This window comes from Convolutriloba macropyga, chromosome 8 (assembly GCF_964194025.1).
Source record: "Convolutriloba macropyga chromosome 8, txConMacr16.3, whole genome shotgun sequence".
Taxonomy (NCBI): domain Eukaryota; kingdom Metazoa; phylum Xenacoelomorpha; order Acoela; family Convolutidae; genus Convolutriloba; species Convolutriloba macropyga.
This window is the reverse complement of record NC_134475.1, coordinates 11112898-11125613: the sequence shown is the minus strand read 5'-3', so window position 1 is coordinate 11125613 and position 12716 is coordinate 11112898. Positions and strand designations below refer to the sequence as shown.

The following is a 12716-nucleotide window of genomic DNA, read 5'->3' as shown; positions in this document are numbered from 1 at the left end:
CAAAAAGCAAAGACCTAGTAAAGTACCCTTCCATTTAAGGGATAAACTCGAATTACTGATGGACGAGTTAATACAAGCAGGCATTATAAGAGAACTAGATGAGCATGACGATATGAATAGCTGGTTCGTTAACCCAATCATAATCCTTCCCAAGAAGGATTACGTCAAACTAGTAATAGATGCTCGCTATCTAAACTCTATTACTGACACAAGTAATTCAAGTTGGCCGTTAGAACCACTACAAGTTCTAATAACCCGAGTAAATGGATCATATTTTACAAGCAGCGATCTTTCTTGTGCTTATCATCAAGTGCCGCTAACGCCCGAAACACAAAAGTTAACAGGATTTATAATAGGAGGAAGACAATATACTTATCAAGTCGGCTTCTACGGATTAAAACCACTACCCAATTTCTTTAGTAAATTAATGCGCTATGCATTCGGACCTCTTATAAAAGAAAAGAAGGCTATTACATATATTGACGATACACTACTACAATCTAATACTAAAGAGGAAATGTTCAATATAATAAAAGAATATCATGCTCTATTAAGAAAGGCTAACTTAAAAGCCGCGCCGGATAAAACAATGTTCTTCTTACGAAAAGTAAAATTTCTCGGACACGTTATATCAGAAAATACACTTTCTCCAGTTATATCGCGTATTGACGACATTAGAAACTTAAAGACTCCCGAATCAAAAACTGACGTTCTTAGCGTATTAGGAGCAATGGGATTCTACTCGAACTATGTGATAAATTTTCATATAGATGCTAAGCCTTTGTACGATTTAACAAGAGGCGATGTAAATTTCAAATGGGAAGAAGAACACGAGAAAGTATTCAATATACTAAAAGAAAAGTTCGTACATGATATATCACTAGCAATTCCAAATGCGAACTACCCATTTCATATACATGCTGACTCGTCTAACTTAGGCACTGGTTGTATACTTATACAACAATTCCCCGATAGAAAAAGAATTGTATCAGCGAACTCTAGAGTATTCGACAAAGCTGAACAGACAATGTCCCCACAGCATAGAGAATTATGCGGAATTATATCCGCACTACAAACGTATGAATTCTATTTAATAGGATCGCCATTTCCCATATACCTCTTCTGCGATCACAGGCCAATACTATTTTTATGGTCTAGGCGCGGACAACTTTCGCACAGATTTTTCAAATATCAAGTCGTCCTAACTAAATTCCAGAACTTAAAAATTATATACACCGAAGGCAAGAACTTAGCATTTCCTGATTTACTGAGTCGACAAGTCCCAATAGAAGAAGCGAAGAAATTTCAGATTGAACATAAAACAATACCTAAGGATATAAATTTCTACACTTCGGATATAAAGCCAGTCTCTTACTCTGTATTGCACAAAGAGGATAAAACAAACTCGTCTAACGATTCTTATCCTATACTAGCACAAGTACAAGGTGGAACAAGAAAAGTAATGAATATATCGGATAATGATTTTAGTATTTCTGACGCACCCGAATGATTTACAGACTCTTGTAATGCTATACATAATGTAGCCGACTATTTCAAATTTGGCAAAAATATAAATCAAATAGTTAAGCTCACAGATAGTAAACAATCGGACAATACATATAGTGAAATAAAAGAAGAAGTAAACTATGTAGAATTGGACGACTCAGGATATAATGACGACGAATTTAGTGATGTTATAGATAATTTAGTCGATCCAACATTAATACATGCACTAGAGAAGGCAAAAGAAATCTACAAGGAGCGTACAAAGCATTATACTATTATAGAGTCAACAGCACTACATAATGAGAATGTCAAATCAGATTGCTCTGATTTGCTAACGAAGTTAACTGAATTTGCTAAAAAGGCACAACTAGATATTGACACTATACTACAAGAACAAAATAAAGACCCTGTATTACATATAGTACGGAAATGGATAGAATCAGGCAAAGAACCTGAACACTACTATATGACTCGACAATGTAAAGCATTAAAGGCTTACAAGAGTATATATAAGTTACTACTACTAGATGAGAGTTATAAACTACTATGTTACAATAAACCTAATGAGAATGGTTCGTTCGAACTAAAGATATGTATTCCTATCTCACTATTTCTAAAGTGCTTCGAGCTAGCACATAGTAACCCTATGAGTGGCCACCGTGGCGATGCTAGTACATTAAACAATATATCCAGATTCTTTTACTGGCCCGGAATGTACAAATGGGTTACTATGTTAATCCACGATTGTTTAGATTGTCAAAAGAATAAAAGTAAAAGACACGATTTAAACGAAGCACCCTTACAACAATGGGGCGAATTGGAGACAACTCCCTTCCACACTATACATATAGACCATAAAGGACCTTTTCGGCCTTCTAGTAATGGCAAACACTGCTGTCTTGTAGTTGTAGATTCATTCTCTAGATATGTACAAGTATATGCTGTTAAGTCCGCTACTTCTGACGAGACCATAAAACAAATGGAGAAATTTATAACTATCTTCGGAATACCTCAGCACATAGTACATGATAACGGTACTGCTTTTATGAGTAGTGATTTTGTAAACTGGACTTTTGAGCTTGGAATTACACTGAAGCCACGAACAGCATATTCCCCTTGGACTAACGGGAAAGTAGAAATTCAAAATAAGCACCTTACAAACTATCTTAGACACTTTCTAAATACTACTGGAAACAATTGGGCAAAATTTGTTGACAAATTTGCATTTGCGCATAATACAGCAGTGAATTATAGTACTGGTTATACGCCGTACGAGATTATATTTGGAATAAAACCACAAATACCTATTTCACTTAGACTAGGATTGCTGCGGGATAATAAGAAGAATTGTATATCTCAATATTGTCAGGACTTGCCGTCGCATACACATTGTAAAAATTCGTGTAAAAACGAAAAGGTAGATAATCTACTACAAAATAGATTATCCAATACTGTACTACAACGCGAAACAGATTTTAAGAACATATATTGCAATACTTATACTCGTTGTCGTCAAGTTACAAATAAAGCCCATGAATATAGGAATAGATTTAAGCTCGGACGACCAATCAGCATTGGAAGCAAAGTCCTACTAGAAAATCATTCTAAGAGCTTGCTTATATCTAAGAAGCTACAATCACTTCTGTCCGGTCCATACACTGTTACAAAACATATAACTAATACAACATATGAAATACAAGGAGACGAGACGCAACAAAAAAGAGTAGTGCATAGAAACCATATAGTAGAATATTTTCCGAAGGAAAGAGAAATACAACCCTTAATTGCCGATTATACTACTGTATATGCTGAACCCGAACAATTCTATGATAACTATAACAGGCATTACATAAACAAATTTAATACTACCCAACCTAGTAATTTTATGCACTATATGCCTTGGCCAGTATTCAACAATGTTGAAACGCCGCCGCAACTCCCAAATAGTAGACCCACTACTACTACTTCTACTAATACTACTACTAGATGTAGTAGCAATAACCCTCCGATTGATTCAGGCATTGACACATTAGGACTCCGAACATTATTTAACACACAACAGCAAGTTACTTCGCCTAGTAAGTCATTTAGGCCACAGCATATATCTACCCCATATCCAAGAGGACCTCTTAGTTATCCACAAACACCTCATTCCCCCCAACCATTAGCACATGATATAAGTCCCTTTAACTTTCAGAGTAGTTCACAAGTCATTACTACACAACCTACAACCCCACTAGCTAATAAATCAATAAATGAAAAATTATATCCTACTGAACCCAGAAGGTCTGGTAGACAAGCAGTTGCTACAAAGTTATTTAATGATCCTATTCCATGGGACGCTTTAAAGGATAAAAAGAAATAAAAATTTAAATACACAGAACAAAAAGATTTTATTATTAGCCAATCAAATTCTATCATTTATAAATAAAAGGAGAATAGAAACTCCAACTCTAAAAACCAATAAAAAATGAAAACTTGAATAGAAAAATGGGATAAACATTCCCAAACTATGAAAACCAATGAAATTGCACAAACTGGTCTAAAAAATGGGAATATCTTCCCAGCCAATAAAAAGACAGAAACCGTCACTAAAAATGGGAATATTTGAGACATATTTCTAAAAGTGAGATGAAACAGCCCATTTTGCACACTATAAATAAGAGAGCAAAAACACAAAAAATCATTCTTCCTTCTTCATCTCTTAGTCAGCATTTAAATGCTTATCAGAATCAACGGCAAACTAGCCAAATTAAAATCCACTTTCTTTCCTGCTAACGACTTAAGCGTTATTTACGCTACTTTCCTCTTTTCCGATTTAACCACAGAGACTTTTCTAGTGAAAGACACATCAAGTCTATTCGCTGCCTTAAAATTCAACTTCGAATTTAAAATCCCTTCAAGCATTCATACCTTCACTAACATAATTGAATATTAAGATGAATTCAGAACAAGAAACAGTTGAGCTAACCAGCTTTCAGTTCCCCGAGCCCGATCCAGAAGTGTTGGACGAAATAATCGAAGTAAGTAAATTTATAATTCTTCTTTGTTCAAATTTCTACCCTTTCAACATGAGAGTACCTGTAATTGTACCTCTAATAATTTCCACACTACTTTCAATAAATGGAGCCAACGCAGACTCCGAATTTAAAAATACTCTAAAGAAAGTAAAAGTAGGACACTTTGATTGTTCTAAAATAGATTCTAATAAAATGTACTCATTAAACAAAATAGCTCCATGCGATATCGATACTGAGAAAATAAAAGTAAGTGAGGCAACTGCTACTATTATGCAGCGCAATTATAAGACTAAATTAGAAGCAACTATGTGTATAGCTACACATCAACGCCTAAAGTGGTATTGTGATACTTTTGACGATAGTGGTTTATCCGCTACACAAGCAACTATTAGCTCAGATATTAAATTAACAGCCGAGCAATGTCTCGAAGCTAAGAAGACAGGCTCCGCGACTATTAACACTAACAAAGTTCCATTTACAAAAAATGTAAAGAAACAAACAGTTATAAATAAGGGCGACGTTAGTGATAAATACAGTAATGAGTGCACAGAAACAGGATGGATCTACCACGATACTTACGAGACATATATGCAAGATATTAAATTACTAGTAAATTTAGAAGATGGAACGGTAAATAACCACTATAATATTCCTCTGCCTTGTAGCCTAAACAAAAATGGCTGTGACAGTGGATCAACTGATCCTTATGCATATACATGGGAAAATAGGGAAAATTGTATAATAGAAGAATTACACACAGCTCCAGTAAAAATGATACAAATAGATAGAAAATATTATATAGTAAGAGAATATGAAACTGAACCTGAATCAACAGAAGCTGTTATTAGACGTGCGCAACCATTTAAAGGGCCACGAAATACTTTCATTTTTCAGATTTATAATAATCCACAGTCAATTTGCGACTCAAACAAAATACTTTATCCTACTCCTTATAGCTCATTATATATACATTATGAAGGAGGATTCGATATGGATACAGGAAAGGCAAAAAAACCAATTTCAAATGTTGTAAAAAATACTTATGTAAATAGCACAAGAGGCAAATTGCTCGTAAAACGAACTTCATATACAAATGGAGAGCCAAATATTGATCTGCACTCAGGAATAAATTATGAAGCCCATATGGGAACGAAATTTGACTATTACGAATATACTAATATAAGAAGACTACAGCTTTTAGATTTACAAATGATAAAAACCGATTGTGAGTTAGAACGTGCTATAAAGAGAACAAATTTAGTCTATTCGCATAGTAATCCACGTATGGCTGGATTCTTACTAACAAATAATCGCTCAATGTTCTTAGAGACAAATGATAATGTTGCATGGCTATATCATTGCCCACAGTATTTCTCACCCTTACAAATTATGGAAAAATGTTATAATAGAATTCCTATAATGTATCAAAATAAAATACATTTCGTTGATCCAATTACTAGAAAGACATACACTAGCGCTGAAGAACGATCATGTGTAGATAAACACGATAATTTATTCCAATTAGATATTGAAGATGATAACTCCTGGGTTGAATTAACACCGGGTATAACTAGAGTCAACGGAACCTCTGTTTTTGAACCTAATATTGCTCCACAGAGATTAACTAAATACAAATTCCAGGATAGTGATGAAATATATTTATTTACTGATCAAGAATTAAAGAAATTTTGGCGCGGAATTAAATTCAATAACGAAATGAAAGATGCTATACAAACTTTCTCTAAAGAACTTGTTGTTTCTCAAGATAATTTTAAAAGTGAGGATAGAACTTATCTTAACTATCCAATGAGAACAGTCTACTTAGACTCTTTTATTTCTCCTAATTTCTTTGATAACCGCTATATAGAAATGTTCGGTTATACACAATTTATCTTAGAGCAATGTGGAATTTATTTTGCCGCTTTTCTTTTCTTGAAATTTATTATTCAAATTGTTGTAACAATTGTAAAAGCCCTACAAATACATAAAATAACAGGAGCTTCTGTTAATTTTGGCAAAATCATCTTATTTGCCACTTACAATATTCTGTTCACTTCTATTATGACTTCTATCTTTAAAAATGAGACAACCAATGAGAAACAGCCAGATGATGCTGAACATTTAGTAACTGAAATGAAAGAAACACACTTTAATCTATATCCACATATTCCGCACCCATTATATAGTGCAATTAGAAATGAAAGACATGAAAACAATGTTGCAATAGAAGAAAATGGAGATAATCCAATTTCTCCCGTATAAAAGCAATAATGACTTTAAAAAATATACACGACTATAAATAAAAACACAAATAATTAGTTTGTTATAGATATAGAAAATAAATATCTTATCCATACTACACATTTATGTTATTTCTATTTTTAGAATTTAGGATACGAAGGTGACGATGACATGCCAGACCTAGATGACTTCATTCTCCCCGATACCTTCGAGGAACTGATGGGCCAGCAACAGGAACCACCAGAACAACAACCAGTACGAACTACACCAGGGAAGAGTATTCACACTATCAATACCGGGAGAGGAGAAAAAAAATTGGATTTAACAGAAGTTACGATTGCTCCGACAGCCACCCACATGAAACCCACAGCTACAATTTGCCCTATACAGCCACGAATCCTTAGCATGAGCCAGAGATTGGAAAAACAGAAATTCAACGAAGAAAGAACGAGGAATAGGCAATTTAGAGGACACCCAAACTTTGACTGGGGCCTCCAATACAGAGTGCTACCAGAGGGAAATATTTATAAGATCCAATCTTATAACTCAAAATTAAAGACATATCGACTAAAGAATATATCCCTCGACCGACAGAACTTAACAGTCCCCTACCAGTTCATAACCGCAGACCTCAACAACGAGCGGGACACATACACGCTGGGACTGGAGCAAAACTTCTTACGAGAGAAGAAGAAGAACGCGAATCTAATGAACCGAATAAAATTTTTGCAAAACAGAATAAATCAACTTGAAGGAAACTAAAACTAGAAACTTATTCTTATTCTAGAAACCATCTTATTCTTAATTTTGTTTTAAACATGTCTATAAATTTTTATATCTAAATTTTTATGTCTAACCTTGTATATCCAGCTAGTTACAACAAAACCCGCTAAGTCGCCGGTTGGATGTACTGAAAATGAGAAAATGGGAACTTTTATCCCAAAAATAAAATGGGAACTTTTATCCCAAAAACTAATATGGGATGTTTTATCCCACTTTTAAAAATATGGGAAATTAATTCCCACTTTGCTGACTATATATAGGAAGCTAGTTTTTATATCAACCAGTTATTCAGTATCGTTCACTTCAACCATTTGTTCACTTCAATTCCAATTTAGTTAGCCATCTGATATTCCTCTCTTCAATTGTCACCACACACTTGCTCAATAGATTGATAAAGTAAACATATGATATCGATATTGCTTAACTCATTATTCATATTGTACCGCCTTAACTGTTTTTATAATAAAATTTTTAATTCCATTCCTTTTGTCTTTAGAACTTTTAAGTTAAACTCTCTTTGTATACTCCCATTTAAGCGGCGAGTATAGTTGGTCCCACAAAATTGAAATAAGCATACGGTCCAGAAACGCCAAAACATGCAAATGATCGTCAATGCAGTCATTACTTTAGCTCCATTTCATCAATTTCTACTGTTTATTCTACTTGTTTTAAAATTGAACTATAATCAAAGATTTTTGGAAACCCGATTATTTCAACTTTCAGGGAAGCCCAAAATATGATAGGAAATGAGCTCTTTAAATTTAAACCAAGAAAAAAGTATCCTCTGAACAACTTTCAACATCTTTTGAATATGAGATGTTGTGTGTGTGTGTGTCGTGTGTGTTAGAAGGTTGAGTGAGAACAACCTAATGTAAATTGAGCTGAAGATAAGCTTTTCATAGCTTGAAAAGAAGCTCTGCCGGCTCACAGTACACGTGGCTAAAAAATGAAGCCTTGAGGAGCAAAAAAGAATATGAGAACAGGTTATAAGAGACGCCCAAGTTCGAGAGGTTAAGATCGGTTGGTTTAATAGGTGGCATTTTCGTCTTGCAATTAAGAAATGCTGATTCGCATCCTATACTGGTCCATTTTTACAGTAGTTGCGCCCGCTTATACCCCTAACAGTGGTTGCGTGTGTGTGTGTGTGTGTGTGTTTGTGTGTGTGTGTGAGTGTGTGTGTGTGTGTGTGTGTGTGTGTGTGCGTGCGTTTGTGTGTGTGTGTGTGTGTGTGAGTGTGTGTGAGTGTGTGTGTGTGTGTGTGTGTGTGTGTGTGTGTGTGTGTGTGTGTTTGTGTGAGTTATTTATGTTATTTTAATCTTAATTTTGAAGGCAACCAATGGCGACTATTGAGTGCAATTAACCAAAAAATGGAAAATACCAAATCACTTAATTCACTTAATTGACTTAGTATGAAGAGAAACTTTTCTCAGTGATAATGTTAAGCTATGATAGGGCTAAAACGGAATTAACTGCTGCTGTTTTATTGAACAAAATTTCAGTTTAGTAACTGCAATTTAGTAACAGTTTTAGTTGCAGTTTAGTAAATCAAACAATTTACCGACATTGATAAATTAAACTAACATTAAATTTAAACAGGTGTTCATTTGTCACATACATATGTCTCAGCGTGACACGAAATTTGAGATATCTTCGAAACCTACTGTTAATAGAAGTTCTGTTTTTCAAAAACATTCATAAGCCACAAAATTATTTTTTTTAATTTCATTTTTAGAGCAGGTTTCAATTTTCTTAGAGTTTAGACACATAAATAAGCTCAGTTTCCAAATCAAAACTAGTCTAAATATCTAATGAGACTTTTTCTTATTGCTGAAAAATTGACGATAAAAATCGTTACTAAATTAGGAAAACTGCTTTTTACTTCGTTCTAACTTTTTGAATCATTTTTCTGACGATAAGAAAGTTTCAATGCTTACTTCCTTTCAAGCAAAGGTACTGAGAAAAAACTACGCTGTAGCTGACGTGATTTTAAACCGCTTATTCTTTGGTTTTCTATTTTCAACATTTTTCTCTAACCTTTATAGTTAAAAACTTTCTAGTTTTGATCAAATTATCAAAACTGGAGGTCGAAGTGGCTAATTTTGACTTTCCCAGAATTTGTCTGCAAGTTCAGAAACGAGTCACAATAAAACACTGCACTCCGCCTCAGCTACAAATTTATGGTTTGAAAGAATGCATAAAAGAGAATAGAGAGATTTTCAGAAATCTCAAAGGCAGAAACAAACATTCTGGTGGCCAGACATATAGTAGCACTTCAAGCTGATTTATATATTTTGAGTCAAAACATTATTTAAATTAGATATAAAAGATTACCATGAAAAACGAAATATAAAATCAGCTCTACGAACTGTGTCGCCGTAAATAACGGGTGTTGTGAAATATCAATTGTTACTGAATTTCTATATCTGTCTCAACAACAGATTTATTTTGAGTACCGCAATAAATGATTTATTGCCCATGCAGATATACCTGGTTTTGTTTCCATCCAAACATACTTTGAAAAATATACCTTGAGTTTCTTAAGTTAAAAACTCATATTCTGGAGAAAATGCGCCTAAAAAGTTTCCCAGAAATTACGAATTTTTTAGTTGACCATTTCTGCTACATGTACTATATACAAGCTTCACAGACGCTAAAATTTGAAAGAGTCTATTTCTCTCAACCCCGATTTATTTAACCCAAACTAAATAACTAAAAAAAAGTTTAGTAAATACTTTTCAGGCCATCTTGAGAGACTGCTTTCCGAAGACTCTATACGGTTTCATGTAATTTATCCAGTAAGAGTGTGTGTGTGTGTGTGTGTGTGTGTGTGTGTGTGTGTGTGTGTGTGTGTGTGTGTGACTGTGTGTGTGTGTGTGTGTGTGTGTGTGTGTGTGTATGTGTGTGTGTGTGTGTGTGGAAGAGATATGGGGGCGTGGGGTTAATTATAGAGAGGCTGGATTAAAGATTAGCTATCGCTACTGGATATCACTCGACTATGGTCATAAACTCCATTTGATGACCTATCAAATTGGTTGTGTTTGTCGTGGCTTCGTTAGCAGTAATACCCCTAAACTATCTGAAAAAATATTATTTTATTATAACAGTTCAAGATTGGGTTTTGGTTTGCAACTTACACTCGGAGACATGGTTCCCACCATAGAGTACAAGGGGTCATCCCTAATGACCTCCAAAATGCAGTAATCATCATCCCGAAGAGACACAACGGGAATATCGGCCGAGGGAAACAATTCCACAAATTGCCCAATCTTAACCGAGATCTCGGGCAAAATCCGAACGGATCTATCGGCTGCAGTCGTGAATGTGTTCACAAAGTATAATAGCAAAATTAAAACTGAACTGAATAATTTCATACTTTTCGGAGAGTTAGAACAGCTGCGACTGTTTTTTGAACTCATAAGAATTGAACAGGTGTGATAATGTTGACGTTGTTGTCTAAAATATAGGGTAAAGTTTAAAGTGATTTATGTTGAACAAATGAAGCAGCATTTGGTAAAACCCAAAAATGAGCAGCAGCTAAATTTTGCAAATATTCAAAGAATCATAAATTGAGTTTGATGCATCGGCGGACAAGCAAACCCGAACTTCAAATTTGCTGATGAGCAAAATTTTGACAAAACTTCAAACCAATTCGTAATATTTGAAATTAAAACTGGGTTTCAGAGAACTAATTTGAAAAGTGAGTCCGAAATTATGACGAATCAAACAGTGTTGACTGATGTTGGTAAAATATTTGTTTGCCAGATTCGGTAGAGGGGACCACCAAAATTTGACTTTTTAGCAGATTTTGTTGAGAATATGGGTAGTAGCTGCCGCTGGTCTAAAAGTACCGGTGGTAAATTTGATTAATCCCAATTATTTGATATTTGCAACCCGAATCTAAATCCTGGGATTAAGATCAACTTGGTCTCTGATCAACAGCTTTTAATCCCACAAAGACCAACACGAATATAAACAAAAATATCTTTATTACCCAGAAGCTAACTCGGAGTTATAAATTTATACCCTTGGTATCAAAACAAAACTTTTATAAAATAGTTAGGCCATAAAATTAAAGCTCAGGTTATTACCACAATTTCAGTTTAATATTTGATTACAACGGACGCAAGTAAATGTATAAATATGGAACGTAAAATTTGAGCAGGAATTCCGTTTAAAATCAATTTTTTTTGTTCAAAATTGTAAATTTTGTAATTCGGTCGGCAATGGAACTGAAAACACGAGATAAGATTGGCTTGGGCTTTAAAGAACCGAATATTGATTGTATTTGCCAAAATTGTACAATTGTAGTCACTTCGCTGCTACTTTCTTTGTAATTCCTAGCTCGAATCTGATTGGTCAATCCTTCTGTCCAATTCTGCCACTGAAAAGAAGTCACACACCAAAAACTGGTCAAGTTAAATTGACAATTGAGTTTATATGGATAGTCTTGTTGTCCAATAAATTATAAATTTTTGTAAAAATTTTAATTCGCAGCAAAAATTGTATAGTGATTTTGAGTAAATTTTAAATAATTAGCAGCGTTTTTACAATAAAACGAAATCATTAATTTAAACACTTGAAAAAAGTCAAATTTTAAGCTTATTTTTGGCTCAAGCTATGAATATAAATTACAAAAATGGAGTTTAAAGCAACAACAGTAATCTCAAAAACGAATTGTTCAGTTTTAACTTGAGCTATAATTGGTATGTTTCGTCACATATAAAATACGACGCCTGTTTTAAGCGAAAAAATGTGTACAAACATTGGTTTTTATACGTTTATCAATCAGTCTATGCACTTTTATAAGATTGCTTTCGTTCTGATTTTTTACGCACGTATATGAGAGCAGATTTAGCTGTGAAAAGGTGTAATTAAGCGCATTGAAAATTATTCACTCAATTAAGTTGAGTGTGAAGGCAAGCTGTGAGCGTGATTGCGATCAATCAGTGGTCGATTAAAGGTGATTGTTAACCATTGCCGGGTGATTAATGAACCAAACCGCGTTTTAGACCAGGTGTACATTGTTTATCACGTGCAGCAGCTGTCGTGTTCGGCATTTAAATGGTATATGATTAGGGCGTTCGACTCGAAACCGAGTCAAATTCTCGTGTTAAGGCGTTCGATTATGATACAGAAACTAGCAATTTGTGAATATAAGTTGGAATT

General features: G+C 34.3%; 2 protein-coding genes across 6 annotated transcripts in view; one reads left to right on the top strand and one right to left on the bottom strand.

The window, feature by feature from the left end:
- LOC142344457 (FRAS1-related extracellular matrix protein 1-like) overlaps positions 1 to 12025 on the bottom strand; it is a 77140-nt gene extending 65115 nt beyond the window's left edge. For 4 of the 5 annotated variants that reach the window (XM_075396110.1, XM_075396114.1, XM_075396111.1 and 1 more), the window contains exon 1: positions 10685 to 12025. In XM_075396110.1, coding sequence (XP_075252225.1) covers positions 10685 to 10966 — 282 coding nt within the window. In that variant the 5' untranslated portion in view covers positions 10967 to 12025. The remainder of the gene's footprint in view (positions 1 to 10684) is intronic. The other variant, XM_075396115.1, reaches the window with a different exon arrangement.
- LOC142343929 (uncharacterized) lies at positions 4239 to 7536 on the top strand. Its single transcript, XM_075395329.1, has 2 exons — positions 4239 to 4529; positions 6912 to 7536. Exons 1-2 carry the CDS (start codon positions 4446 to 4448, stop codon positions 7527 to 7529), a joined length of 702 nt encoding a protein of 233 aa, XP_075251444.1. The 5' UTR covers positions 4239 to 4445; the 3' UTR covers positions 7530 to 7536.
- Positions 12026 to 12716: the final 691 nt, after the last annotated feature.